This window comes from Oenanthe melanoleuca, chromosome 2, assembly GCF_029582105.1.
Source record: "Oenanthe melanoleuca isolate GR-GAL-2019-014 chromosome 2, OMel1.0, whole genome shotgun sequence".
Lineage (NCBI taxonomy): Eukaryota > Metazoa > Chordata > Aves > Passeriformes > Muscicapidae > Oenanthe > Oenanthe melanoleuca.
The window spans coordinates 148,202,895-148,230,214 of record NC_079335.1 but is presented as its reverse complement, the minus strand read 5'-3'; the positions used below and the strand labels follow the sequence as shown (position 1 = coordinate 148,230,214).

Here is a 27,320-nt window from a genome sequence, read left to right as displayed (position 1 = left end):
CTTAGACTCATAAAATGTTAAGGGGCTGGAATGGACTTGAGGACCATTTAGTGCCAAGCCCCTCTGCCCTGGGCAGGGACGCCTCCCACTAGACCCCATCACTCAAGGCATTACCCAACCTGACTCTGAGCACTGCCAGGGTCCAGGCATCCACAGGCAACCTGTTCCAGTGTCTAACCACCTTCAGAGTAAAAAATGTCTTCCTAATGTCTAACCTACATTCTCCTTTTTCAATTTGTACCCATTACTCCTTTTCCTATTAGCTGGAGAATCCCTCTCCAGCTTCCCTGCAGCCCCTTCAGACACTTCCACAAAACCTTCTCCTCCCCAGACTGAACAGTCACAACTTTCTCAGCCTGTCTCCATAGGGGAGGTGCTCATAAAAAGCATATTTACAAATCAAAGGTCACATGCTTCTGAAAAGTTAAGTTTGCATGATTTCCCACTTCAGTGCAATATCTGTGCCTGTAAATATAAGAATATATAACTGTTAAATTGTGTTTTCTCTCTGCAGTTTAAGATCTCAAAAGGAGCTGAACTACCTTTAAACAAGTAATTTTTAAAAATTTATTCACAGCGAGTAAGTGTGCCAAATTTGGGGTAAAAAAAGAGAAAAGATACAATGTTGAATAGAATCTTACACTGACATCCTTGGAGCAAGCAAATTCTTCAGCCTAGCTAAGGTCTTCAAGCTAGCTAAGGCTAGTTCTGTTCAGAGAGAAATGCTTCTATCTCTTGTTTTGGGCACTGATCACAGACTGGAACAGACAACACCTCTGTGCCAGTACAGAAAACAGAGAAGGCTGAAGGACTGTAAGAGGCCAGAAGCGAATGGATAGGAAGTTTCTCTCTTAAACTCTGGAACCTATGAATGCAGAGTTTTTTTAAAAATGGAAAGAAGACTAAAACAGCTTTTCATAAAATTCATGAGGTTCTTGTCCAGCACGGAGCTGCCAGTGCTCTCCAACACATCCAGGTACAGAAACAACAGTATCACTGTCACTTCCACATTTACTCAGTGAATATTGGAAACATTTGACAAGGGCATCCCAGGATGTCAAACACCCCTCACCTGATGACCTCTGAGGAACATTCCCTGAACAAGGCCTATTAGCCAGTGTCTGCATTATGAAAACACTGTGGAGAACACAGTGCAACCTTGTGAGCTAGAGGAAAAGGCACATAAGTTGTAGATACCTGCTTGTTTCCATGTACTCAGGACATTTCTATAAAAATGCAAAACCTGGATAACTCCCCTGGTATAACACCCAAAATCTTAATCCTTTACAGTTTAAAATAAGAACCATTCAATTCCTCCAGCTGCATCTTTCTAGAAGAGATAAGCTCCTGGAATGGTGTTCAATTCAAGGAGAGTCCACCAAATTCCAGATGTTAGCCCAAGCTCTGCTTGGAAGCCACTGTGGCAACATTTCACCCAGTCACAAAGAGAAGGGAATGTTAACATTATCTTCATCAAAAACCTGAAGGAGTTTTCATATATAAGCCCTTCCAATTGCAGTGAGAATTGTTATAGCCTAGGTTGTTTATTTCCAAAGCCAAAATAGTTTGCATTTCTTCCACCACAGAATTTACACTACCAGTGAGGTGACCTGTGCAGGCTGTGAAAGGTGAGAAGTCACCAATCCAGGTGTGGCAAAAACAAAAGTCTCCCACAGGCATGCTGTGTACTGGCTGGGAAAACAGACAGGTAGCTACAGGTGGATATTCACAGTGGAAGCAGCAAGAAGAATGTAACTAATGGTAGAAAATGAAGATGTGAGTAGCAGATTTGAGCACCTTATCATGGAGATGACCAATGCCCATACAGCAACTGCAGGAACTGAAGAAGTCTTCCTAGCTGGGAAGAGTTAATTTAAACCTGCACTGAGAAGCATGGGAACCCCACAGATCAATAACCATCTGACAAGAACTAATCTTGTTTATTTGTGGCAAATGGAATAATGAATTGCCACAAAGAATACCTACTACTACTATCACTCCTCCTCCTCTTAGCCACTGCACCCTCCAGTGTCACTTCCTCTGAGCCAGTCTGCTCTGCCAGATCAGTATCTTCCTGCCAGCACTGGCACAAACTACCACAGAAGTAACTGCCTATTCAAATGACCAGTTTATGTCAGCAGCAGCAAGCTGGCACCTTAGGACTTATTTCACAACACAGTACTTCCCATATGCCCAAAGGTAAACATTTTCCATCCCCAGTACAAAGCACAGACACATCCTTCCTGACTAAAACAGGTAATTTTTCAAAGAGCTAAAACCTACCTGTACCAGACAAGGCAGCTGAACACCTGGAGTCACATCTGTGTAGACCAAGAGGAAGCAATAAACTTATCCTGTGGATGGAGCAGGACACCAGATATTATGTCATGATGAATTAGCAGGAGGTGTTCTCATTGACCTTAAGCAGAAACAGCTCTAAGACAGAAGGCTGAGGATGCATTTGGATCCAGCTCTGAAAAGAGAAAGTACATACTGGGTGAGAGGGAAGTAACATACAATAAAAATAATGTTTTAGCATAAACCCATGAGACACTTCATAAGCAGCACAACTTGGGGGAAAAAAAAGAGTGGGGAGAAGAGCAAGAAAGGGAAGATGAGACTGGCATAGTAGTTTGGGACTTTTCTGGAGACTGTGCATATAGGTAAATGTCCAGGCTGCCAGCACAGCAGTTTTGCCTGGGCACTGGCCCCTCCATGTGGGCTCTTCACTTTCCTTACAGGACCCAGCTTGTATCTGTGGAGTCTGGAAAGAACATGAAGGTCATTGCTTGCCTATAACCTGTCAAAATATTCAGCAGGCTCTGATAAGAACCACGGAGTGGATAGGTTTAGAGTGGATCCCTAGAATTTGCCTGTCCCAAGAAGCAAGGTTATCTTCTCACACAGATGTTCTCAATCTTGAGAAGGCATTCCAGTTTAGCTAACCAAGTCAGCTTGCTTTCATCCTTAAAAAATTCAGCTCTGATCAGAAAACTCCAGCATCTTATCAGGTACCATTAGCTGCCGTTAGCTGTAGGATAGGGAGAGTGTGGCAGACAGGAATAATTAATGATCCTGCAGATTTAGGGCATAGCCAGGCAGCTCCAGTGTCTGCACACTATGATAGGTCCCAAAGAAGATGAACCAGGCTAAGAAGGAAAAGGCACCTGTTCCATGGAAGAGCTGAACCTGCACATACAAAGCCCTGCTGCTCCTGACAGCTCTGCACTGTAGCTGATGAAGGAAAGCAGCATTACAGCAGAACAAGTTCAGAACCAGCACACACAGCATTCTCAAGCACAAGCTCACACCTAGACATGCAGATAGAAACAAGTGTTCAAAGAATGGATAGGCAAGAACAGGAAGCATGAGCACTGCAGTGGCAGCCTGGGCAGTGCCAGGCAGCATGAGCAGAGTGGGCAACTCCACCAGGGACAGGACCAAGGCTCTGGATTTGTGGGGTCAGGAAAAGGGAAGAACAAAGAGCAAAAAGAAGATAATGGTGAATTCTGCTGAAACAGAGCTGTAGTCAAGGAAGGACAGAGCCCAGGCACGCAGGGCTGAGGCAAACACCGCAGTGGAGGCAGTACAAGTGAGAAGGGAGGGTGCATGAGGCACAGAAAGGAAGATTACTGCAGCGCTGAGGAAAAGGAGGAGAGCAAAGGCTGAGTGTCCTCACCCTGCCACAGGGGCAAGGCTGAGCTGCAAGTTTCTCCTCACAGAGAGGTGAGGGGATTCAGTCTCTCCAAGGAGGGCAGTGCTGAGACCACCAGGCAAGGATAATGCACACTCCCAGATCATGCTAACTGGTGAATGCTTGCTCCTCAGTCCCTCATTTCAATTCTACCTCGGTTTCCCTCAGCAGCAGCTTGCACACAGGGATCCTCCTCAGACCACGGTGATGGAGGAATGGAGAAGAGTTCAGGCTTTAGGGATCAGGAGGGCGGGAAGGAGCAGCAATCTCCAGCAGCAAGCTCCTGGTGCCAAAGCGAGATGTCTTGCATGTGTGGGAAGTCAGGAGATATTCCAGAAGGCCACACAGAGCATCGGTCTCCCACCGACACAGATCTGTTAGTCCTGAGAGAGTATCTTGGGCCATGTATCTCCCTCTGAAGACAGAACTGATGGGCGTCTCAGAGGCAGCAAGTCAAGTACTCTCTCAAAAGCTGGTTGTTCCTGGAGCACCAGAGACAGCAGTCAGATGCAGGGCAGAGCTGAGGTGTCTCCAGGGAGAGGGTGTTGAGAGAACCCTCCTCTCCAGAGGATGCATGGACCGTGTCAGGGCAGGATGGGCAAATCCAGAAGAGTGATGGTGTGTGTCTCGGCAAAGTCAGTGCCTGCTGAATGAGATCCTTCCGAGGGGGCTGCAGCTGATGTTCGGGAGCGGTAGATGAGCCCTGGGCTCCCCCTTTGCCTGGCTCTCCGAGCGAGCCGAGTTCCTGCAAGGCAGCACCGCCCCAAGGGCCAGAGAGCGCGGCGCGGCCCCGCGGCGGCTCGGGCTCCGCGGGGAGCGGACGAAGGAGGCACGGCCGGGCGCCACCGGCGGCGCGGGGTCCGCCCGGGCTCCCCCAGTCTCCGGCCGGCGAGCCCTGCCCGGGGCCCGTGCCCGGCCCGGGGTCCCGCCGGCGTGCGCGTCTCGCAGCTGCCCGGGCCGGGCCGGGGGGCAGAGCGGCGATCCCCGTCCCGTCCGTGCCCCGCTCCCGCTGGCCGCGCGCGCGGCGCTGCGGAGAGCGCCCGGGGCCGTCGGTGAAGCGCGGCTCGCCGCCGCACCGGGGACGCGGTCCCGCACCGGAGAGCCCGGCCCCGCGGAGCGCCGCCGCTGCGGCGGGAGGGCGGTGCAGCCGCGGCCCCTGCCCGCTCCCAGCCCGCGGGAACGGCGCGGAGCTCCTCCCGGGGACAGGTGGGTGCGGCGCCCACACGCTCCCGGCCCCGCGGGCCGCCCCGGCTCTGCCGCCTCGACGGAGCTCGAGAGAGGGTCGGACTGGCTTCAGGTCCGCCGCCGCCGTCGCTGTCAGCCACCCCCTTCTCTCCCCACCAGTGCCGCACACCCCCGCCGCAGCCCCCTTGTGCCGCAGCCCCCAGCCCCGCACTCGGCGCCCCGCACTCACCGCCGCCCCCTGCCGCCCCCGCCGCCGCAGCCCCGCCGCTCTCGCAGCGCTCCCGGGCCGCCGCCGCAGCCTCCGCGCGCTCCGCAGCGCCGCCTGCCGTCCGCGCTCCGCATCGCCCCCGGGCCGCGGCGCCCGCCGCAGAGCGCCCGCCCCGCCCGGTGCCGAGCACAGCCCGCACAGCGAGCACAGCATGCACCGGCCCGGGCCGAGCACAGCCCGCCCCGAGCACAGCCTGCACAGGCCCGGGCCGAGCACAGCCCGCACCGATCACGGCCCGCACCGAGCACAGCTCGCACCGCCCGCACCGGCCCGGACCGAGCACAGCCTGCACAGCGAGCACAGCCCGCACAGGTGAAGATGAGGGTACTGGGCCTGGCAGGCTACGGGTTTGTGGTGCAGTGTCAATTCTAACAGGAAAAGTAAAATTGCTTCTTAAACACCCAGGGAGAGATCTCTATGACTTGCACTTTGACAAACAGAAGGAACCCTCAGTGTGATTTGCCAAAGCCCTGCAGTCCATGGGGATGAGGAGGGAAGTTTGGACAGAATGAGCACTGACGGGGAATACCTCAGGGTGATGTTCCAAGGAGCTGTGAGGAAGCAGTGGAAAGACTGGGCTCCACCTGCAAGGAGCCAAGCAAACCTGACAGCTTCACATGCTCAAGAACAGTGCAAATCTGAAAGATGAAGATCACAAGGTGGATTTAAGTCTCAGTGGGTGTTTTTAAGAAGGGACTGTACACATGCTTTTGGCTTTTTTATTTCATTTTCTGTGTCACATTTTCAAGCTTTTTCCTACAGTTATTTGTGACAGCAAAACACTGTTGCAAATGGAAAATGAGTTTCTGTGGTATCTGTCACCAGAAAATTGCCCCCTTTGAGAATCCATGAGCAACAGTTCAGCATGCATGCTGAGAAGATAAGTAAGTGCCTATACATCCAGGAAAGAGATCGGAATGGGAGAGGGTGGCTGCCTTAGCTGAAGTACAGGTCTAGGGAGTAGAGAGCCCTGGGGCAGTGGGACATGAAAGCAGCTGGTACAGCGGGGTTCAGGCCATGGCTCCTGGCTTGAGACCAAGCTGGCAGCCAGCACCTGCACATGCTCTGCAGTGCTCCGCAGAATACTTCACAATGGATGTGTGAAAAGGCAATGCTGAAAGCCAAATAGAAGACAGCAAGCTCCTATGAAAAGAACTCTGTGCTGGAGTTGGGAATGGAGTATGCTAAGCAAGAATACCCTGCTGTAGCTGGGGAAATGCACGTGTTAATGAGAGCATCCTGTCCTCTGTCTGCTCATCTCAAGTGACCAACAGCAACTCCAGAATTACTGTGAAGCAGCTCAGACCATCTGCAAGATCGGGGTTGCACTCTCCAGTGTGCTGGGAATTGGCTCTGCAGCACTTTGGGGTGAAGCAGCTTGTGAGCTGTGACTGAGTGAAGGACCTGAACTGCTGCTCAGGTGTGCCCCAGGGAGCAGAGGGGAGGCCACCCTGGCAGATCCTCCAAGGGGGATGGGCTACTCGTCCAGGCACATGGCAGAGGCACATCATTTATATTCCAGTCTTGGAGAAGACTGATGGACACCATGAATCTGAGTTCACACCATCTGGGTTTGTTTGTTTTTGGTTTTTTTTAAAGTGTACTTATTAATTTGGGATAGAGTAGCAGCTCTGTCACAGATGAGAAGGTGGAGAGTCTATTTTTACCAGTTTCTTGAAGTTAAAAATGCAGCTGGGACAGAAGCTTCTTGTCATTCTAACATACACTACACATCCTTCTCTAGGATCAACAGATTATTCCAACAGGATATGTCAGCCAGTCTAAAACATGCAATGGATGAAATTGTCTTCACAGCTCAAGAAAGGAAGAAAAATATCCATTGCTGTGGACCCCAAACAAAGTGAAGTATACACAAAAGTAAATACACCCAGTGCATGTTGGAGAAAGCAGAGACACCACATAAGGGTGTGCATTTCTTCAAGGCTACAAGATCACACATGACATTCATGGTAATTTGTCTTCCTCACCAGTACATGACCCCACAGTAGTACAGACTCTGCACCACAATGCTCACATAGTTCATAATTTCTGGCTGAACTAAAGTGCACCCATGAAAAAGATCAGTCTTTTTAGCACAAGAGACAAAAATGATGGCACAGAGTCAAATCATAAGCACACCTGACTCATTTACCCTGTCCCTGACAGTGGTCATCACTGTCTGCCTAGGAAAAAATCACAAAAATAGGGTAGACAAAGAATGCTCCCTCCCTGACAGCTCTCCTATCTCTTACAGATTTGTAATTCAGACAGACCTGCTGTGCCAGAGGTTTTGGCTGTGCATTTAACAGCTTTTGATAGATTTCTTTTTTGCAAATTTCATCCACTATATAGTGACAGTCATGAAATTTAAGGCCATGAAGGACTTACTCTACCCACTTACATTTGACAATTTCACACTTGCCTCCAACAATCTCTTACACAAACAAAGTAAATTTTAGCACACTGGAAAAGTTACCACTAATTCCACTAGCTACTCACTTTCAGCACTGAAAGCATGTGCCTGTTTTCCTTTGGAATTAATCTGCTGCAGTCATGCCTTACCCGTGGACAACTAAAAACTGCTTTAGTATCCAGTGTTTTCACTTAGTACATGTACTTACACAACCTAATCAGATCACTCACAACCTTCTAAGAGTTCACAGAATCATAGCAAGGCTTGGATTGGGAGGGACATTTCAAGGCCATCTAGTGCCACCCTGCCATGGATGGGGACATCTCCAACTCATAATAAGGTCACCCCAAGTCCCATTCAACCTGGCCTTGGAGACTTCCATGGATGAGGTTCTTGGGGCAACCTGTGCCAGTGCTTTCCAGCCTCATTTTACGAATGGTCTCTCTTGCATCTAGTCTGCATCTACCTTCTTCTAGTTTAAAACCATTAAACCCAGTTTACCCCTTGTCTTACAAGAGTTCTGCATCTCACACTGTAAAATGCTTCTTACAATCTTCAGGTAAGTCTTGTGAACCTCAGACATTCTTCTTTTCTCTGTTCCCTAGAGCCTTAAAATAGGCTGTGTTTTACGCCACCAGGGCCCTTCTTGCTGTCTCACATGAACAGCATCTGTTTCCCCCAGACTGTATACCTGCAAAGATCTCTTATACCATATCTTAAATCTGTACTCTACAGGGCTAGGACAGAGCCTGGATTTCAGTGTCTGAAACAGAGGGTCCAAGAAAAATGAAGCTGCTTGCACTTTAATACAGTAAATTTCTTTACAGACTTACCTTTTTTTAACATACAGTCCTTTCTGGAGGATACACCATCTTCCTCAAGCACCTAAGTTTGCATTTGACTGTTCCAAGACAAAAGTCTGTGTGAAGAGCATTACTCTGCTACACACTCAACTTCACTATTATTTTCTCTTCATGACTTTTTTGCTTATTTTTACATAATGAGCTGATTTTCTTTGTAGAGGTCATATATATGCTTCCAAATAATCAATTAAGTGCAAACAACATTGGCTGGAGAACTGTCCCTCAGGTAAAAACCAGAATCCCTAGCTTATAGAATGGGCAATTTGCTGGCAGTATTTCCTGCCTTTCCCACAGAGCTGGATTGTAAAAAATAGAAGAATCAGCTTCCAGCTTCCCTCAGTTTTCTCCCAAGATATAAGAGGCTCTTAAGAATTTAAAGTTCTGTGTACTGTTGCATCATCACCTGACATGCCCTGACACAAACAGGGACTTGTCAACAAGTTGGGAACATTCCTGGCTGTTGGTTTACATCCACTACCCTGTTTCCCATGATTCTTTCTTCTCTAATGAAAACTTACTAATGATTCTTGCCCTATGTAATTTTAAACCCTTTCCTTCAGCAGCTTGTTTTACATCCCCACCTATCATATCCCCTACAGCTCCCAGTCAGCAATTCCTGACAGCCAGTTCCTGCATCTCTCCCAGGTTAATGCTCAGCTTGGTGGCATGACAAGATCTTCCCTGTGTAGAAGATCTGCTGCTTGCTTCATTTCTTACAGCACCCAGTGCTTCCAGATGTGTTATGTAGAACAATGATGCAAGGAATTTTCCTTGGATATTACAACTGTCCTGAAACATGCAATTACAAGCTCCGCATCCTCAATGACACCAGGATGTTCTTTTTCATACACCAGAATCCCTTTTGCATTCAAGATGAGCACACCATCCCCAAGGTGAGCAACACTGGAGTTGTCACTCTGTCCATCTCTGCCCTGGCACATGATCCCACCTGGCAGTTGCTGCATCCCAAGGAGATGTGAACCTGAGCACACACAGGCCTTTGCTGCTCACAGGACAACAGCCACACCTGGGCTTGCTGCACAGATCCCTTGCCCACCACACAGCCACAGCCAACTCATCATACAGAAAGGCCTGTGGCAGCTCTTGGTCATGCCCAGCCATTCTGTCACTCATATAGCCTGGATTTTGTCTAACAGTGAAGCAAAAAATTCTCATGCAAACATCCTTTCTGTCTGACAGCAGGAATGACAGAGTCATCTTCTTTCACTCTTATAATGGCTTGAATGGCAAAAAAAGGGAGAACCAGCACCCACGGTGGGGCCTGCAGGGCATGCTGGGTGTGGGTCAGCAGCCCACTTGGGGTTCCCCACATCTAAAGGATGTGAGATGATGTACACTATTCTATCATGTTAGCTCTCACACATCATACTTTAAATAGCACCCTGCACAGCCTGAATCTCTTTCCTTCTCAGATCATAATGGATCAGGACTTCCTCGTGCACAACAACCATCACAATAATAAAAGGTATCCCAGGTAATTGCCCTTGTCCTCATTGTGTCCATGTGTGCTTAGATGTTGCATATAGGCAAAACTTTATAAAATAAGGGCCTTGTTAACCTTGCAAAATCATGGCTCAGGCCTGCTACTTTGTTTAAGTAGAAGAGGACTATGGGAAAGTGACTCATCTGAATTGGAGGTGGAAAAACAAGTTATACAACCATTATGTGCTCATATCATGGTGAATGGGAGTTAGTTGAATTACATATGTTATGCTAGGATGGAGTGTAACCGCTAACAGCTTAAAAAGGCCTGTTCTTTGCAATAAAGGGCTCTCCTTTACATCTGCCTGGGGACTCTGCATTGCTCTGCTTCGTGCACTTAGCAACAAACACGTATCCCCATATGTGGCACTGCAGAGATCTGTGTTCTTCTAATATAAATGCAACTGAAACATGCTTTACTTGTTAAATAATCTGAGATTTCTATCCAATTTGAACCAATGTTCCTGACTTAGAATACTACTTTTAAGATTTTCTAATTTTTCAGTATTTCTTTTGATGCCAACACCAGACCTTCACCTCTCTCACCTCATGAGATGAGTGTAGCAAATACAACCTCTCTCCTTCAGCAGTGACTCTGCAGTGATGAACAGGGTCAGTCACACTTGCTGGCTTATCACATAAATTCACAAGCTCACATCAGGGTTTTGGGCTTTGATTTCTGGGATGTTGGCTGGAGAGATGATGCTAGAAAGCTGAAAAAGTAAAAGTATTAGTGATGTCCTGGTGGATACCAAACTAAACATAAGCCAGCGTAAGCATCCCCTCAGAACAAAGGTGGCCAATAGTACCCTGGGCTGCAGCAGAAAACTGTGGCCAGCAAGTCAAGGACAGTGATTGTCTCCTTAGCACACGTGAGACATGATCCTCTCAAGACTCATGAGTGCTGTGTCCAGTCTGGGCTTTCCAATTCAAGACAGACATGGACATACTGGAGCTGGTCCACTAAAGGAATGTGGAAATGTTGAGTAATGAGTGTTTGAACTAACAGTGAGACTGCAAGAGCTGGGACTGTTTCATCTGGAGAACAGGCTCCGGGCAGTCTCATCCATTTGTGTGTCAGTAATGGGAAACTGTAAGGAAGAAATAAACAGCTGCTACTCAGTGGTGTCCAGTGATGCTGAGAGAAGCAATGGGCACAAACTGAAATGCAAGAAATTTCATTTAAACAGGAGAAAGAAGTTTTGAACTGTAAAAGTTACTATCCACTGGAACATACTGCTGGGAGGAACTATGGAGTCTCCATCCCCTAGATATTTAAACACTCTGCAGTGTGGATAAATATCCCCAAGATATTTAAACACTCTGCAGCTGTGGAAGTGCCAAAACCACAAAAGTGAAAGTGGTTGAAGAGCTTTGTCCAGCTAAACCAGACAAGCTGCGTTTATGCCTCTTGAAAAAGTGAAATGCATAAACACACAGGAGGGTGCAGCAACAGCCCTGAGGGTAGCACAGTCAAGGTAACTTAGTCCAGTACACAGCTCATACTCACTCACTCCCTGCACTGCTCAGCAGAATTACATAGCTTTAAGTAAGATCCATTCTACAGCTTGTTTACCTCCCTCATCCCAGAGGCTGCAAAGTTTACAAGTGACGACATTATTCTGCCTGGAAAGAAAATTAAATTTATTTAAAAAAAAAAATCCAAAAACCAACCAAACCCCCTCTACTGAAACAGCCTCATTCCACAGCCAATGTGCCTCAGAGTAGGTCCGGGAAAGTCTTTGTCCTCCCTTGACCTTATACACCCTTCACCCATGGCAAGGCTGGGAAGGGGATGGAAAGTGCCAAGTGTTAAGGTGCTGAGAAGCTCCTGATGTTTCTCATCTCTCAAGTGCTGTTGGCCTGCTCCTGCTCAAAGAGAGCCATGGCTAAATGTGAGCGGGATGCAAGTCCTTCCAAGTTACTAAGCACACAGCGGTGGTACAGCTCCTCACTGAGCCGGGGATTGCAGCTTCTCAGTGTGTATTTCTGCACCAGCCCCGGCTCCACAGCCCTGAACAGGTGCAGGCCAGAGTAGTGGAGGAACACATCAAATACCTCCATGCTCTCCAGCACCTCATCTCGGTCCAGGATATCAGCTGCGAGCTTGGTACGTGCTGTCATATAGTCAGAATTATAAAAGCAGGCCTCAGCAAAGGAATGTCTGTCAAAATGCCCATCTCTCAGGAAGTCAGTGTTGGAGGATGCTGTCTGCTCACCACGGTACACCAGTGTGGGGTTGAACTCCTGGAAATGCACAGGGAAAAAGACCTGCCAGTTGCTGATGGTATTCATGCGGCAGCGGTTCAGAAACTCCATGTTGATTTCTGTCCAGACGCTGGCCAAGAAAAACAGTGTGTCCACAGGGTGCTTCTTTGAGACTATGTCCATGAGCTTCACTTGTGATGGCACCTCTGTTTTAACACTAATCCACGGGATTTTAACTTCTGCATAGCGTTTCTCCAGCTCTCCTACCATGGCTTTGACTCCAGCAAAAACATCCACCTGACCAACTCTCTGGGCATCATAGGGATGGTAGATAAAAAGCAAAGTCAGCAAGGCATTATCGTGTGTGTCCAGTGTGTTCATAGCAAACATATCCAGGAAGTTGGCCACAAAATCTAGGTCCTGCACTGTCAAGGGAAGCACCAGTTGCACGCGTGTGGCCTCTGTCACATATGGCATGGGAATAATTTCCACCTTACTTAAGGGTCGTACCAAGCTCACCCGCTTGGCCAGAACATGACTGTGACCCTTCTGGGTGGCGGCCTCCAGGAGCAGGTCCAGGGTGTACTCCATGCCCCGCGTGGGGTCGAAGCGCCGGTAGCCGTTGAGCAGCTGCCGCTTGCTGAAGCGGAGCAGGGGCTGGTACAGATGGTTCAGCTGCTCCACCGCAGACTCGATGATTTCACTGACGTCTGCCTTACTGGCTCCAGAGAGCTCACACTTTGGGGAGCCGTCAGCACAGGAGAACAGGTGCTGTTCCGTGAAGTAGTCCCAGCTGATCACCTCAAAACGGGACTTTGGAAGGAATGGGGCGTTAATGCCCACAGGCCAGGTCACACCTGCCTCACCTGCAGGGGTCAGTGCTGTCAGGTTCCTGATCTGCATCTGTGCAAAGAGAACACAAACTGATCACCACTATGTTCTCAAAGAGGTCTAGGCCAGCTCCTCCCCAGGCCCATCTCACCACCCACATCTGTACATGGGTAGTGTTGCATGAGTTTTGGGTTACACGGTATCAGAAGTGCTGTTTCTGAGACAAGGGACTATAGCCTGGGTCTGGCTGACAGTTGCCCACAAACAGAAGCGATGATCCTCCTCCAATGTGCTGAAAATGAAGGAAATCTGTTTGGTCAAGGAGTTTTTGCAGGTAACCCTCATCACATACCTGGAGGTCCTCAATCTCCTGATAGACTCTGTCCAACTGGATCCTGCTGAACTGCTTGTGCAGCCGGTACATCAGGGTCATGTCAGAAACAGGGTGCACTGCAAGAGCTGCTTGGAACTCCTCTTCTTCCTCCTTCTCTGGTTCAGTATTCTTGGCCAGTTCATAAGTGTGATAATGCTGGCCCTGAAGCAGACAAAAGCCAGAAAGACTGGCATGGAACTTGAGTTCACACAGCAGCTTTTCCTCACCACAGACACACATCTGCTGCTCTTTCCATACTGACTGTAGTACCCAGGAAAAAAAAAAAAAAAGGGATAAGTTGCCCCTCCCACCCTGCACTGCATTCCCAGTTGCTTCTCAGTACCAACATAACCTTCATCCTGCCTTCAAAAAACCTGTGAATCAGCCATGCTAGTAAGGTTCAAAATTAAATCTTGTGTGTGCTCTCTCCCGCAACATCCCAGCTCTGATTCTAGGCCCCCTCCCCCAAGCCTGCCATAGCACAGAGCCATCTGCAACTCACAAAAAAGCCACTTGGCTATGCAGTAGAGAACGAGTGAGATTCTGGGCTTTGTCAGGCTCAGCTTAACACAAAACCTGAGAAGAGAGGTAGTACCTGGAGCTGGGAAACACAAGTGATGCCAAGGAAATCAATGATGCAACGCCCCAGCCACTCATCTGGGCGCACACTGAGGATCTCATTGCGACAGCTGTCCAGGTGTGGGTGGAGCTTAAGCAAGAGGCTACGGGACAGCAGGTAGCCAAAGCCCCCATGACAGTAACGGGCCTGCTCATCTCCCCCGATGAATTCCTCCGCTCGCCCCAAGTACACATCTTGGTTAATACTCAGGTGTGTCACCAGAGCCTTGACCTGTTCAGCTTGGGCATAGGTGTCATCCTGCATGATGTAGAACCAGTCATAGTCAGAACCAAAGTGTTGATGGATATAGTTCATGGTCTCATACATGAGCCAAATGGGCCTCTCGTCACCGTGGGCCACCAGCACCATGCCATGGGGCACCTTGGCACTGCGCAGCCCGGTGAAGTACAGCAGGCGTGGGAAGTGGTGGGCCACCGTCTTGTTCACTGCCACTGCCAATGTGTTCAGGGTGGCCTTGGAGGTCAGCACCGCCACGAACAGTCTCTCATGGAATCCCAATTCTGTCTGGATGTAGCGAGTTCTGTAAAGGAAGTACATACCTACATGACAAACAGCTGGAGAAGAAAAAAAAAAATCAAAGAATGATGGTAACTTGGGATAAGTCTTCAACTGCTGGAATCTTCCCAGGCTGAAAGAGCCTAGTCATAGAGCTTTAACAGAAGACTCATTAATAAAAATCCCATTTTGTAAAAACACTTGCTTCCTTCAAGGCAGCTGCAATCTCACATTATCTATCTGAGCTAGAAAACTGTACTGGTGCGATTAAAATTAAAATACCACAGAGCTAACCACTTGGAGTTTAGTACAAGGTACAGCTTAGCAGGTATGCTCAATAAAAACACAGGAATGGTTGTTGAGGAGTCTCTAGTGCTGGTGGCTGAGGTGTGCTGGGGTGTGCTGGGGTGCAGCAGCTGGGGCCCTGGGTGCTGGGAGATCACTGAAGCCCCAGGCCATGAGCCAGCAATGGGTGGTGGTCTTTGGCCTCACAAATGGCACAAAACCCTGCAGCACCCAGTGAACAATGGGAAGAACTTCAGCCCAAAAACCACCACTGCACCAAGAGGAATGTGAGGAAACATATGAAGAGAATACACAGAGACTGTGAGGGTACAAAAGTCCAGCAGGCCCTTTGTTCAGGGTCACTCTTCAGAGGCACTGCCCTGAGCTGTTATGATGTTGCTGCACCACAAGTGAAATACTTAGAGAAACCAAAGGGACTACTACAGGAAACTTGGGGCCACGGAAACTTGTCTGGCAGTACGAGCATGGAGTGTGGAAGGAGCTGAGCATGGCACCTGCTGGGTCACTCGAGCTGCAGCTGCAAAGGAGCCTCAGTCCCCACACTGACAGCCTAGGGCAGTGCCAGTGTGATGTCCAGAGTGGCTCCTGCATGGTCAGGGAGGAAAACTTCTTTAACACATATGCTACGATTAATTGATCAAAATTTTCTCTACAAGCAGACCAGTTAAAACAAGTTCTGAAAAATAATTAAACATGTTCTATTAAACATGAGCAACAAAACAACCACAGAATCCCAGAATGGTCTGGGATGGAAGACCTTCAACATTATCTAATTCAAACATCCTGCCACAGGCAGAGACATCTTCCACTAGACCAGGGTGCTCTAAACCCTGTCCAACCCTGCTTTGGACACTTCCAGGATGAGGCAGCCACAACTCCTCTGGGTAACCTGTGCCAGTGCTTTGCCATCCTCACAGGAAAGCCTTTCTTCCTAATATCTAATCTAAACCTACTCCACTTCAGTTTGAAGTCATTCCCCCTTTTTCCCATCATTCCATGTCCTTGTTAAACAGTCTCTCTCCATCCTTCTTGGCTGCTCCATTTCCAGTGCACTATGCTCTTACTACAGAACCTATTTCAAACAGCAAATTTCACCTTGAACCTGTTCACTCACACGAAGATTGAGAGCTTCCCACGAGGATATTTTGCTTGAAGGAAATCCAGGCCAGAAAAAACATAACTTACCTGAGCACTTTTTTGTAAGGCTTGTTGGGGTCTCTGTAATACGGCACAATCCGGGGCCTGAAGTCCTCGTGGCCCGGGCCCGGCCTCCCCTCCGCTGCCTCGGGCGCAGCCCCGCGGGCGGGCGGCGCGGGCGGGCCCGGTGCCAGACAGCGCTCCTCAGCCGCGCCATGGCTCCAGGAGGCGCGCAGGAGGCTCAGGCTGCAGCCCAGGGACAGCCCGAGCAAGAGAGGCAGCGCGGGCCGCAGCGCGCTGAGAACCGCACCCAGGCGCATCGCGGCAGCTACGGCGCGGCCGAGCTCACGGGGAAGCCGCAGGACATGGCGGGCGCGGGGCGCTCGGGAGCGGCGGCCCCAGGGCTCTGTTACCCGCAGGACGGTGACAGGACGGAGGACGACCCGGAGTTCCGAACCGGGGCCGCGGGGAGTGACGGCGGCTCCAGCCCGGCCGCACTCCGCCGCTGCCACCTCACCTGCCGCATCGCCCCGCGCGCTTCCGCTTCCGCCCCGCTCTCGATGGTGCCTGGCGGCCGCTCTAGCCGGCGCCACCGGCGCCTCTATGCTACCTGAGGGGGCGGGGCCGGGCCGGCGCGGGGCATGCCGGGAGGCGCGGCGGCCGTGCGGACCGCGCTCCCAGGGCCGCGCGCCGCCCGGCGCCGGTGACGATCCGAGCTGCCATTGGCCGGGGCGCCGAGGGGGCGGGGCGCGCGCACGCGGTCGCGGCGGGGCTGTTGCGACAGAAGGAAAGCGCCAGCGGCCGGTGCGGGCGGGCCTGGGGAGCCGAGAGCGGGGAGCAGCGGGGCAGGGCCGGGGTGGGCGGCGCGGCGCGGGCAGCCCAGCAGGCGGGTGGGAACGCCTCGGCAGGAGCCGGCGGCGCCGTGTGCTCAGGGCCGGGGCGGGGAACAGAGGCGGGGCGACCCGGGCCGGGCCGGAGCGGCGCGGCCTAACGGCGCCTGTCGCCCCCTCTGGCGCAGCTCCCACCCGCGCCATGCCCTCCGACCTGGCCAAGAAGAAGGCGGCCAAGAAGAAGGAGGCGGCCAAGGCCCGGCAGCGGCCGCGCCGGGTCCCGGACGAGAACGGTGATGCCGGGACGGAGCCGCAGGAAGTCCGGCCCCCGGAGGCCAACGGGACAGTGCTGCCAGGTGAGAGGGTGGCCGGTCCCTGTCTGCCCAGGGCGGGGGCCTGGCCGGAGCTGCTCCCGGCCGGACCGTGTGCGCTCGGTTGTGTCTCGGCTGGGCCAAGCGCGACATGATGTTCTGATGGAACACCTTGGGCATGGGCTGCGCGGAAGCGGGCGGCTGCGGTAGCTGCTGTCGGGACCGCTCTGCCCTGAGGCAGCAGGGCACCCGCGGGCGCTGGGGGCTCCGCATGGGCAGTGTGTGTCAAGGATGCCCGTGGCCCTCGCTTGACGCATGGCAGTGTGAAGGGGGAGGGGGCTGATGGTGTTTTCCCCCTCTCAGACAGACGCATCTTCTGCTTCTTGATGCCCAGATCTCTTTCGGCTTTCTTGGGTTTTCGTTTCGTTTGGAGTTTTCTTTCTTCCTGCAGAAACCATTTAAGCGTCTGAATTAATTCTCTTCTTACTGCTATTTGCTCTGACTCTCTGCTCACCTGTTTCTCTGAGACATTCCTGGTTTGCAGAAACTAAGAGCCTGACTCTAAAAGAGGGTTTGTACCTGTTAAAGAGAGAGGCTTTGCCACAAGGAGCTGTTGGTCCTAAAGGAAATAGGGCAGGTAACGCTTACAGAGTGAGTTTCTTTTTGGGCCTTCCTTTACCTCACCCGCAAGGTTCTTCAAGCTCAGCCCGCGGCGCGCTGTGCCGATGCAGTGTGTGTGTGTGGCACGGAGCCCCGGGGGCTCCGGGGCCGCTGCTGGCCGGGGTGCCCGGCGCGGGGCTGAGGCCGGGCCGGGGGCGCAGGGACCGCTGCTGGCTGGGGTGCCCGGCGCGGGGCTGAGGCCGGGCCGGGGCTCCGGGGCCGCTGCTGGCCGGGGTGCCCGGCGCGGGGCTGAGGCCGGGCCGGGGCTCCGGGGCCGCTGCTGGCCGGGGTGCCCGGCGCGGGGCTGAGGCCGGGCCGGGGCTCCGGGGCCGCTGCTGGCCGGGGTGCCCGGCGCGGGGCTGAGGCCGGGCCGGGGCTTCGGGGCCCGGTGCGCTCCGAGCCGCCGGCGCGCGCGCGGGGGCAGCCCAACCCCAGCCGGCCAATCGCAGGTCTCCGCCGGGCCTCGTTTGCATAGCGCCTCCCTATTGGTGCAGCCCGGGCGGCGGGCGGGGCTTCCCGCGGGGGCGGCACCAGGCGCGCTCCTGAGGGAACGGGCGCGGGCGCGGCCCAGGCGGAGCTCGGAGCCTTCGGACAAGGCTCGGGCACGGGGCCGAGGGTTGGGGTGTCTGTGCAGGGTCGGGACTTCGGCTCCATGGTCCCAGTGGGTCCCTTCCGGCTTAGATCATGTGGTTCTATGTGGGTGGATACCAGCATATTTCTTATTGAGCTATTTATGCATCGGGGTAACACTCGCTTCCCCATTTTCGCTCACCCGCTTAATTATTTGTCGTCACTGCTCTATGGCATTGCCCAAAGGGGCCCTGTGTCAGTGCCAGTGACGTTTTTTGTTCCTCGGCTAAGGCACATTTGCCATGGTATTAACAGTGATTTTGCCAAGAGTGCTGCATGCTGACAGCCAGGGTGTCCTTCTGCACTGGCACAATCTGGTCTGCCTGCCAAGATCCTCAGTGCCACCGGCTGCTTCAAAGGGCAGCATCCCTCACTGAGGAGTGAAATTGGCCTCTGACAGAAGGTCAGCGTGACAGGAAGGATGGTGGTGAGTGTCTGGCACAGGCAGCCGAAGCTGTGGCTGCCCCACTCCTAGAAGTGTCTGAGGCTGGATGGGGCTTGGAGCAACCTGCTATAATGGTTAGCTCATGGCAGCAGGTTTGGAATTAAATGCTCTAGAAGATGTAACCCAAACTGTTTTAGGATTCTGTGATTCTATGATTTGCTTTTACTGTAGGAGGAAAGGAAGAGGGAAATGTGCAGATGGACATCGTAGCTTCTCAGAAAATTAGTAGAGACTGTTTCAATGCTGCTGCTGCTTCTCTATTCTCAGCTTTCCCTTTTATTTTCTAGTCAATTTGTTTTCTGGCCAAGCCTTTTCTTAAGCTTGCAGGCAATACTTCGTATGCGCTGTTCCAAGTCTAGTTGTTCCTGCAGGGGTGTTAGTCCCATCACATTCAGAAAACAGCTCGCTGTTCTAGCTGCTCACTTAGTTCTGATGGTTCTGTTTTATTTAGATGATATTTAGATATTTAGCTGGTGGAAGTTCCTAGTAGACCATATATATTGTCCTGCTAAACTGAAAAGCTGAGTGTCATTGCATCTGGGTCTCCTAAACTCTTCTGTAGAAACAGAAGTTGTTTTTGTGGTCCTGGGCCTTTTGGTACAGGGGCTTAAGACTTCCCTTAGGTATGTAAACCAGTAAAACTTCTGGTCTTCTCTACATATAGAGGTGGATGCTCTTACAAAGGAGCTGGAGGACTTTGAATTAAAGAAAGCTGCTGCCCGAGCTGTGACAGGAGTGCTGGCCTCCCACCCCAACAGCACTGATGTGCATATCATCAACCTCTCACTGACCTTTCATGGCCAGGAGCTGCTGAGTGACACCAAACTGGAGCTGAACTCTGGGAGACGCTATGGCCTGATTGGACTCAATGGGATTGGTAAGCTGAGGGGAAGCAGCATGGCTCCCTGGAGCTCAGTAAAGGTGTCATGCTGCTGAGGAGCTGGGCAGGTGCAGGTGGGAGGTGCTGGGAACGAGGAGGAGGACTGTTAGACGGACGTGGCAGGGACACAGCAGTTTCTGTTCTTCCCTATCTCCACCCAGGAAGGGGAATGCCAAGATTGCTGATAGACGTCTGAGATTGCATTCTAGATTGCAGCTGTGCTTTTGATCTTTTTTCTGTGGAGAATTGGGTGAGATGTCTAAGATTTGTTAATCTACCCAATTCTTGTTTGCCTCATTATCTTAGTAGAGCCAGTAAACCCAATGCTGATGATGTTGGTCAAAGAACTTGTACTGTACAGAGGAGTAGATGTGTGGTTTGGCCTGACTAGGAAAACAATTGTGCAGTCCTTGGAGAAAGTGTTGCTGCACTGAGAGATGCACAATATGGGTGTGATTGGAGAGGTGCTGGTAAAAGTGACCATTTAGTTTAAGTTTCAGGAAAACCCGGCTTGTTTAGGGAGGAGTGCATTACTTTTCTCTATGTTAGTGTCTTCGGAATCTGGGATCCTGATACCAGCTGTCAGACCTGGTTAGAAAGCAGAAAGTACAACAGAGAGAAAATTCCTCAAATCCGGGCAAGGGCTGAAGTGCAGTGGTTTCCAAAAAGCTTTTTAATTTCTTAGTCCTGTCCTTGGGGTGGTAGGCCTTAGCTAGGAGGGTGGCCTGTCCTAGTGAGGCAGTGGGCTCTGCTGCGGTTCCAGTTCTTCTGGCTTCTTGGGAAAAAAATTCCCCAGGATTTTCTGAGGTTGGAAAGGGAAGGAGTCACACTGGGATGTGAGTGAATCTCATCTGTTTCACTGTGGCGATATATCTCACCGAGTCCAGCAATTAATTGTGATTATCTGCACACAGGGAAGTCCATGCTTTTGTCAGCTATTGGGAAGCGAGAAGTGCCCATCCCAGAGCACATTGACATCTATCACCTGACCCGAGAGATGCCTCCCAGTGACAAGACCCCTCTGCAGTGTGTGATGGAGGTGGACACCGAGAGGGCCATGCTGGAGCGAGAAGCGGAACGTTTAGCTCATGAAGACGGTACAGCTTCTCAGAGTCCCAGGGGATGCTTCCTCCATTTCCTTCCCTACCAAAGAAAATTTGGGTTCCTTGGGGAAGTTTTCACATGTTGTGGCACCTGTTTCCCCCAACTGCCCTGTATTAATGGGGATGGATTGCACTTCTTTGGATGAATTATTTCATGCGGCATCTGAAATGTGTCGGGCTCGGATATGGAGAGGGCTAGATAGGGGTAAAGCAGAGGGACTGTGAGGTTTCCCAGCTGTGCAGCTGAGAGCCCTTTGTAGGCAGAGGTGCTGACCAGCAGGCTCTCTTTCAGCGGAATGTGAGAAACTCTTGGAGTTATATGAACGCCTGGAGGAGCTGGATGCTGATAAGGCAGAAGCACGGGCCTCACGTATCCTTCATGGCTTGGGGTTCACACCAGCCATGCAGAGGAAGAAGCTGAAGGACTTTAGTGGTGGCTGGAGAATGAGGGTGGCTCTTGCCAGGTGAGTGGAATAGTGCCACCTGCCTCCCATGAGAATGCGTGCCTGCTCATGACTGCAGAGCCACAGACAGGTCTAAGAACTCAGAGCAGAGTTGAGAGGCTTTGGGTTACCTGCACTTACCCTATGCTGTCATCTCCCCTGTCCTTGCAGAGCGCTCTTCATTCGGCCTTTCATGCTGCTGCTCGATGAACCCACAAACCACCTTGACCTGGATGCCTGTGTGTGGTTGGAGGAAGAGTTGAAAACGTAAGCATGGAGGAGTTTGCTGCCTCTGTGGGTTGTGCTTTTCTCCTTGTCAGCATGTGAGCATGAACATCTTGTCAGCACGTAAGCAAGTTCTGCAGGAGTAACTGTATAGTTCTTGTGGGTGCATAAGTGTGTTGCAGTACCAGTGACACCTGCTTGCTGCTATGTTAGATTCTTTGATGCAAGGGCAAAGAATTCAATTCATTTCCCTGTCTCGCTGCCACTGAAGAAATGATAAATTCTGATTTGTACTCCCAGGTTAAAGGTGCTTCCTTGAAAGCCAGGAGCAGGCCTTGGATCCTGTGTACCAGCATTGTGTGCTGTACCAGTAGCGTGAGCTTTCCAGACCTGGCTCTCAGCTCATCTTCCTGCCCGCCATTTCTCTATTTTCACAAACTGTAGCATCTGAGTGTGTTGGTTTCATCTTTTGCTAGTGTGTGCAGTGATTGGTTTTTGTAACAAAGGTAAAATGTTAGGGTGTAAGGCAGAAAGCTTAGAAACAGTTAGGAAGCTCAGATTATGGGATGTGCATTAAAAGAACTGTGTTGTGAGAAGGCTTTGCCTTTGCACAGGTTTATCCATCACCTCTGTCAACTGAACCTTTTGCATCCTTGCTTCAGAAGTGAGGTGCTTTAGAAAAAAACTTTGAACCTCTTTTTGGGAGGCTTAACCACTCGTTGTCCAGATTTGGAGCAGAGCCAGATGCAGTGTGCATTATGGATGGGAGTCTGTACTGAGGGGAAAGTAAGCAGCAAAAGTGGAAACTTCTTAGAAATGTGATGCCAGTGGAGTCAGCTGCCACATAGACAGCCAGCTCTGGGTTTTTTGTGATAACAGGCAAAGACTATGTAATGGTGCAGGGTGCTTTACTACAGTGAAGACTGTTGGCAGGGTTTACTCACTGCAGCTGATGGTAGCTGCTTTACTGCAGATTTCCCAGAGCTCTCAAGTGAAGCCTTTGTCACCATCAGGGCCAACAAACAGGATTTCTTTTCCTAAGTTCGTTTCTAATAACTTCCGTGGTGCCACAGGTTCAAGCGGATCCTTGTGCTGATCTCCCACTCCCAGGACTTCCTGAATGGCGTCTGCACCAACATCATCCACATGCACAACCGCAAACTGAAGTACTACACAGTGAGTAGGCAGCCCCGTGGAACCGGCAGGAGCAGGGGCTGCTCTCTGCACGCCTCATGTTCCATGCTCTCTTTCAGGGAAATTATGATCAGTATGTAAAGACTCGCTTAGAACTAGAAGAAAATCAAATGAAGCGATTCCACTGGGAGCAAGATCAGATCGCTCATATGAAGGTACCTGCCCAGCTGCATGAGCACCCTGCTGCCCTTCAGTGGGCATCCCTGCCCCTTGCCAACCTTATCACCCTGGCTTTGGGCTAACTCTTTTCTTCCAGAATTACATTGCACGATTTGGCCATGGTAGTGCAAAGCTGGCCAGGCAAGCTCAGAGCAAGGAGAAGACCCTTCAAAAAATGATGGCTTCTGGCTTGACAGAGAGAGTTGTGAATGATAAGGTAGGATCAGACATGGGATTGCATCTAGAGGTCTGTATTTGAAACATGGACTACGGGAGTAGAAGGGTCTTCAGCAGACAGTAGGAATGGCTGACAGAGCTGGTAGCAAGAACGAGATACCCTTCCTGATGCCAAGGATCCCTGTACTCAGCATGGAGTAATGCTGAACAATGAGAAGAGGAGGAGGAGGAGTTTCCTAGGGGAGGGAAGTGGAGTTGTCATATCAATAAGGCTATTTTTCAGGTACAGAAATCAGAAAGGAGTGCCTAAGGCTCATAGGAGATGGGAGAGGATGCTCAGTGCAGCTTTTACTTGTGTAAAGAGTACAAATTTGTGTAAAAAGTACAAACATTTGGTTCAAAGGGAAAAAAATTGGGATTTGTTAGCCAGCATATGAGCTTGCAAGCAGCTCATCAGAATACATCTGAGTGAGTTGCAAGAGTGGCTTATAAAAAGTCACATTCTGGTGCCTTGGTCTACAGCTGATGTTGGTAGTACGGCGTGGTTGTAGTGGAATGATTGGGCTGTCCTGTGTTTCAGGGTGTCTCACAGGTGGGTGTTCTGTGTTAACAGACTTTATCATTCTACTTTCCACCCTGTGGGAAAATTCCCCCTCCTGTCATCATGGTGCAGAATGTCAGCTTCAGATACACCAAGGATGGGGTGAGTATGGGAGTATGTGTACAGAGATCACTTGTATTCCTGCCTTGTTTGGGAGTGGGAGACTTTTGGCTGAGCTTCCTAAGGGGGCTGCAGCGTATGATGGAGCAAAGTTCTTGGCAGTGCTGATGCTGGGCCTGCTGCAGACAGAGCATTACAGGTGCAGCAGGGAAGTTCTGGAGAGTACTGAAAAGGGGCAGTGTTTCATGGCTTTTGTGGTTTGCAGCCATGGATCTATAATAACCTGGAGTTTGGGATTGACCTGGATACTCGTGTAGCTCTTGTTGGACCCAATGGAGCTGGAAAGTCAACACTGCTGAAGCTGCTCACAGGAGAGGTTTGTTCCGCATATCTACCTTGCTCTGGGCCTGTACTTCTGGGGTAGTCTTCAACAAAGGGCACGTTTGCCAGAACACCCTGGTCCAGGCCTTAGAAGTCCTATGGTCTTGTTGAAACATAGGGCTTTTCCTTTCATATTACCTGTTCAGACTGCCTCCCCTCTGCCAGACTGGAGATGGCTGGATTCTGTATTTCTGGCATACTGCAAGAGGAGAGATTTCCTGGTGAAATTGTTTTATTTTTCCCTTCTAGCTGCTGCCCACAGATGGGATGATTCGCAAGCACTCACATGTGAAGATTGGTAGATACCACCAGGTACTCCCTACAGCAGCCTCCAGGGACAGGGAATGCTGAGGAGAAATCTGTCAGGAATGAGGAGCCTTGCCCCTCTAAGGCCTCTCCCACTGCTGCCTTTCTTTGTCTGGAGTCGGGGGAAGGAACTGTTCCAGGGAATGGTCTCAGCTCAGGTTCTTACCCGCATAGAGGCGAGCTGTGGTCCTTCCTGTTCAGTCTCCCACCTGCCGTGGCACAGCTTGCCTTGTGTTGGGTGGTGGGCAAGCCTCCTATTCCAAAGCAGCACTCCTGTTCCTGAAATGGAAATTACTCCCTAATAGTTTGGCACAGAGGCTGTCCTGTGGGTGGGGTTACTGGCTCCTGTGTTCTGCTGCCCATCTGGTACCAGAGGCGTGCAAAGGGGGTAGTGCTTAGGGCCATGAAGTGGTTGGCCTGCACAGCCTGAAGCTGACTTTTCTTCTCTGTCAGCACTTGCAAGAGCAGTTGGACTTAGACCTCTCACCTCTGGAGTACATGCTGAAATGCTACCCAGAGATCAAGGAGAAAGAGGAGATGAGGAAAATCATTGGCAGATATGGTCTGACGGGGAAGCAGCAGGTGAGTCTGAGCTGTTGAGGTTTGCTTTTTATTTATTAGGGGAGTAGAGGTTCTTTGTTTTCTGTTACTCTACTGATACTTGACAGTGTGATACAGTATGCAGCATGGCACACCACAGCATCAAAATGCTTTTTCCATCTCTGCCTTTGAAATTGGAGGAAAAAAATAACTCATGGCTCATGGGAACTTTGTTTGGATCACAGTACTGTTTGGATTGGAAGGGGTGAACCCTTCAGACTCTGGGTGAAAGGAAAGCAAGTTCTGGTATGGTGCTAGACCTGAGCATGTTTTAATTATAATTTGAACTGTCTGGCTTCTCTGTTATTTCTGAGATGAATACTAGGCAAAAGTGCTAGAAGGTTCTCAGCTGTTTGTAGGGTCCACTTGGTTCAGACAAGAGAGTGGGCTCACCTATGGTGCTCTAAGTCCAGGCATGACATGCTCCTGTTCATGACACGTCCTGTGTGTGGCAGTTGTCCACATGGCTGCAGTTCAGCATTGATTTTTACCTTGGTTTTGCCCATTTGTCACTGCAGAAGTTTAGTTTGATTGTTGTGTCAGTGAATATCAGTCAGACTGGTTAACTGTCCTTAAACACCTTTGGCACAAGCTGGGCTTTGCTGTGTACAGTCCTTCAGAAGCCCCTGGAATTCCCTTCCTACCTGCTGGGAGAAGGTTAGTGTAGGTTCAGGCTGACTGAACATTTGTCGTGTCGTGGAGCCCACAGTGAGACCCCAGTAGTGTGGGTGGGGGTGGCAGGCTGTGGGGTCACTGCAGAGCTACAAGCCATGTGTGTGTTGGCAGGTGAGCCCCATCAGGAACCTCTCTGATGGGCAGAAGTGCCGTGTATGCTTTGCCTGGCTGGCCTGGCAGAACCCTCACATGCTCTTCCTGGACGAGCCCACCAACCACCTGGACATAGAAACCATAGATGCACTGGCAGATGCTATCAATGAGTTTGAAGGAGGAATGATGCTTGTCAGCCATGACTTCAGACTCATCCAACAGGTAAGGACAGTTGTGAGTTTTGTCAAAGCACCTTTCTAACATTTTAGTAATTAAAACAAAGTGTTCTCAACTGACTCACTTTTACACATCCCAAAAAGATGGGTGAGTGAAAAAAAAAATCATGATTCTCTGTGTTCATGTTAAATAATTACTAAGCTAGCCCAGGATAACATCAAGTACTTAAAATAAAAGCCACCACAAATGTCAAGTGCTGATCTATCAACTATAGCTTTGGCTGCAAGTTCAGGTATGATTTTATTTTTCACTGTGATAGATCCAAGTAGTTCAGGTCAAGATCTACTTTTGTTTCAATTACCAATTTAGCAAGAAAGGCTTTTCATCTTAATGTTTGAACAAAATGAAAAATAGAGAGGGGCCTAGAATTTTAATTTCTAAAATCTTGTCTAAATTATGCAGAAAACACCAGGGAAGCTGTTTCTCTGTAGATACTTTTCTTTGGTAGTCTAAGTGTGAAAGTTATTGAACCTTTTTTGCCAGACTCCTGAGAGTAGTTATTAGTTAACTTCAGAGTTTTGGTAAGATGACACAGTTTTGTGCTGCAAACCTCTCTCCTGTTCCTCCTGGTGTGTTGCTCTCAGGTCGCACAGGAGATCTGGGTCTGTGAGAAGCAGACCATCACCAAGTGGCAGGGGGACATTCTTGCCTACAAGGAGCATCTCAAGTCGAAGCTGGTGGACGAGGACCCGCAGCTCCCCAGACGGACCCACAATGTGTGAGCCCAGGCCGAGTCCTGACTCGCCTGCCCGGCAGGGCACACTGCTGCTCCTGCCCTGTGTTCTAGGATTGCTGCAATGCTGCTTCCCCTCCACTTGCCTTGCACCTCTTTGTCTGGACAGAGCTGTTCTCTCCTGATCTGGCTGCGTTTGGGCAGCTGTTTCCTTATTTAGACGTGTCCCATCTGAGCCAGGCCTTGGAATCTTGCTTGGGGTCACAGCAGTGGCTGTCGGGGTGTCCAAGCTGCAGTGATACACAAGTGGAGACCCCAGCCCAGCTTCTCCTGCCTTTTCCTTCCCAATTTCTGCTTCAGTTTAGATACTTCAAACTCCTCTGGCCTTGGTTTGTTTTTAACTATTATTTAACAGTGTAATTAACAGATCTGCCCGAGAATCCATGAGTCAATAAAGAGAGAAAAACAATCTTGTCTTGTTTTGTGAGCCACGGTAGTTGGGGTGTGTTGGGATGAGTCAGCAAGTGCTGAGTTTTGAGTGAGATGTGACCTCCCTGCTAAATGTTCAGTTCCTCAGTACAACCAAAGCAGTGGCCAGAACCTGGGAGAGGTGAAGTGGGGAGTAGTGAGCTGTGGAGGCAGTGAGCAGGGTCCTCCCGCCTGGGGCACCTGTGCTCAGCCAGGCTGAACACTGCACCTCATGAGTCTTAGAACAAGCCAC

General features: G+C 50.6%; 3 protein-coding genes across 4 annotated transcripts in view; 1 reads left to right on the top strand and 2 right to left on the bottom strand.

Moving 5' to 3' along the window:
• Nucleotides 1-4,564, bottom strand: part of SMARCD3 (SWI/SNF related, matrix associated, actin dependent regulator of chromatin, subfamily d, member 3) — a 78,185-nt gene extending 73,621 nt beyond the window's left edge. Inside the window, exons 1-2 of the mRNA XM_056483937.1 lie at nt 3,848-4,564; nt 2,284-2,473 (exon numbers count right to left, since the gene is read on the bottom strand). The gene's annotated coding sequence lies outside the window, so the exon portion shown is untranslated. The remainder of the gene's footprint in view (nt 1-2,283; nt 2,474-3,847) is intronic.
• Nucleotides 4,565-11,552: 6,988 nt separating this feature from the next.
• On the bottom strand, nt 11,553-16,470 carry CHPF2 (chondroitin polymerizing factor 2). Of its 2 annotated transcripts, none has more exons than XM_056485316.1 (4): nt 15,965-16,470; nt 13,934-14,498; nt 13,318-13,500; nt 11,553-13,037 (listed from the first exon to the last, which is right to left on the bottom strand). In XM_056485316.1, exons 1-4 carry the CDS (start codon nt 16,234-16,236, stop codon nt 11,775-11,777), a joined length of 2,283 nt encoding a protein of 760 aa, XP_056341291.1. In that variant the 5' UTR covers nt 16,237-16,470; the 3' UTR covers nt 11,553-11,774. The 2 variants fall into 2 exon arrangements, with proteins under 2 accessions (XP_056341291.1, XP_056341292.1); XM_056485317.1 differs by having other exon boundaries at nt 13,934-14,532; nt 15,965-16,220.
• A 97-nt stretch (nt 16,471-16,567) lies between these two features.
• ABCF2 (ATP binding cassette subfamily F member 2) lies at nt 16,568-27,068 on the top strand. The gene is made up of 15 exons (XM_056483619.1): nt 16,568-16,720; nt 16,935-17,102; nt 19,457-19,669; nt 20,587-20,769; nt 21,068-21,239; nt 21,390-21,485; nt 22,517-22,619; nt 22,697-22,792; nt 22,894-23,013; nt 23,587-23,676; nt 23,900-24,010; nt 24,265-24,327; nt 24,775-24,903; nt 25,708-25,911; nt 26,511-27,068. The coding sequence occupies exons 2-15, from the start codon at nt 16,949-16,951 to the stop codon at nt 26,646-26,648; spliced, it is 1,872 nt and encodes a 623-aa protein (XP_056339594.1). The 5' UTR covers nt 16,568-16,720; nt 16,935-16,948; the 3' UTR covers nt 26,649-27,068.
• The last annotated feature ends 252 nt before the right edge of the window (nt 27,069-27,320 follow it).

What these genes read in the sequence shown, in the direction of transcription:
- CHPF2 (XM_056485316.1), bottom strand. Translation starts at nt 16,236, where the DNA reads ATGCGCCTGGGTGCGGTTCTCAGCGCGCTGCGGCCCGCGCTGCCTCTC. An exon ending in CTTGTGTTTCCCAGCTCCAG is followed by an intron (nt 13,501 to 13,933) that starts GTACTACCTCTC and finishes TGTCTGCTTCAG; the next exon opens with GGCCAGCATTATCACACTTA. An exon ending in AGGAGATTGAGGACCTCCAG is followed by an intron (nt 13,038 to 13,317) that starts GTATGTGATGAG and finishes CTCTTTGCACAG; the next exon opens with ATGCAGATCAGGAACCTGAC.
- ABCF2 (XM_056483619.1), top strand. Translation starts at nt 16,949, where the DNA reads ATGCCCTCCGACCTGGCCAAGAAGAAGGCGGCCAAGAAGAAGGAGGCG. An exon ending in ACGTTTAGCTCATGAAGACG is followed by an intron (nt 20,770 to 21,067) that starts GTACAGCTTCTC and finishes GCTCTCTTTCAG; the next exon opens with CGGAATGTGAGAAACTCTTG. An exon ending in ACTTCAGACTCATCCAACAG is followed by an intron (nt 25,912 to 26,510) that starts GTAAGGACAGTT and finishes TGTTGCTCTCAG; the next exon opens with GTCGCACAGGAGATCTGGGT.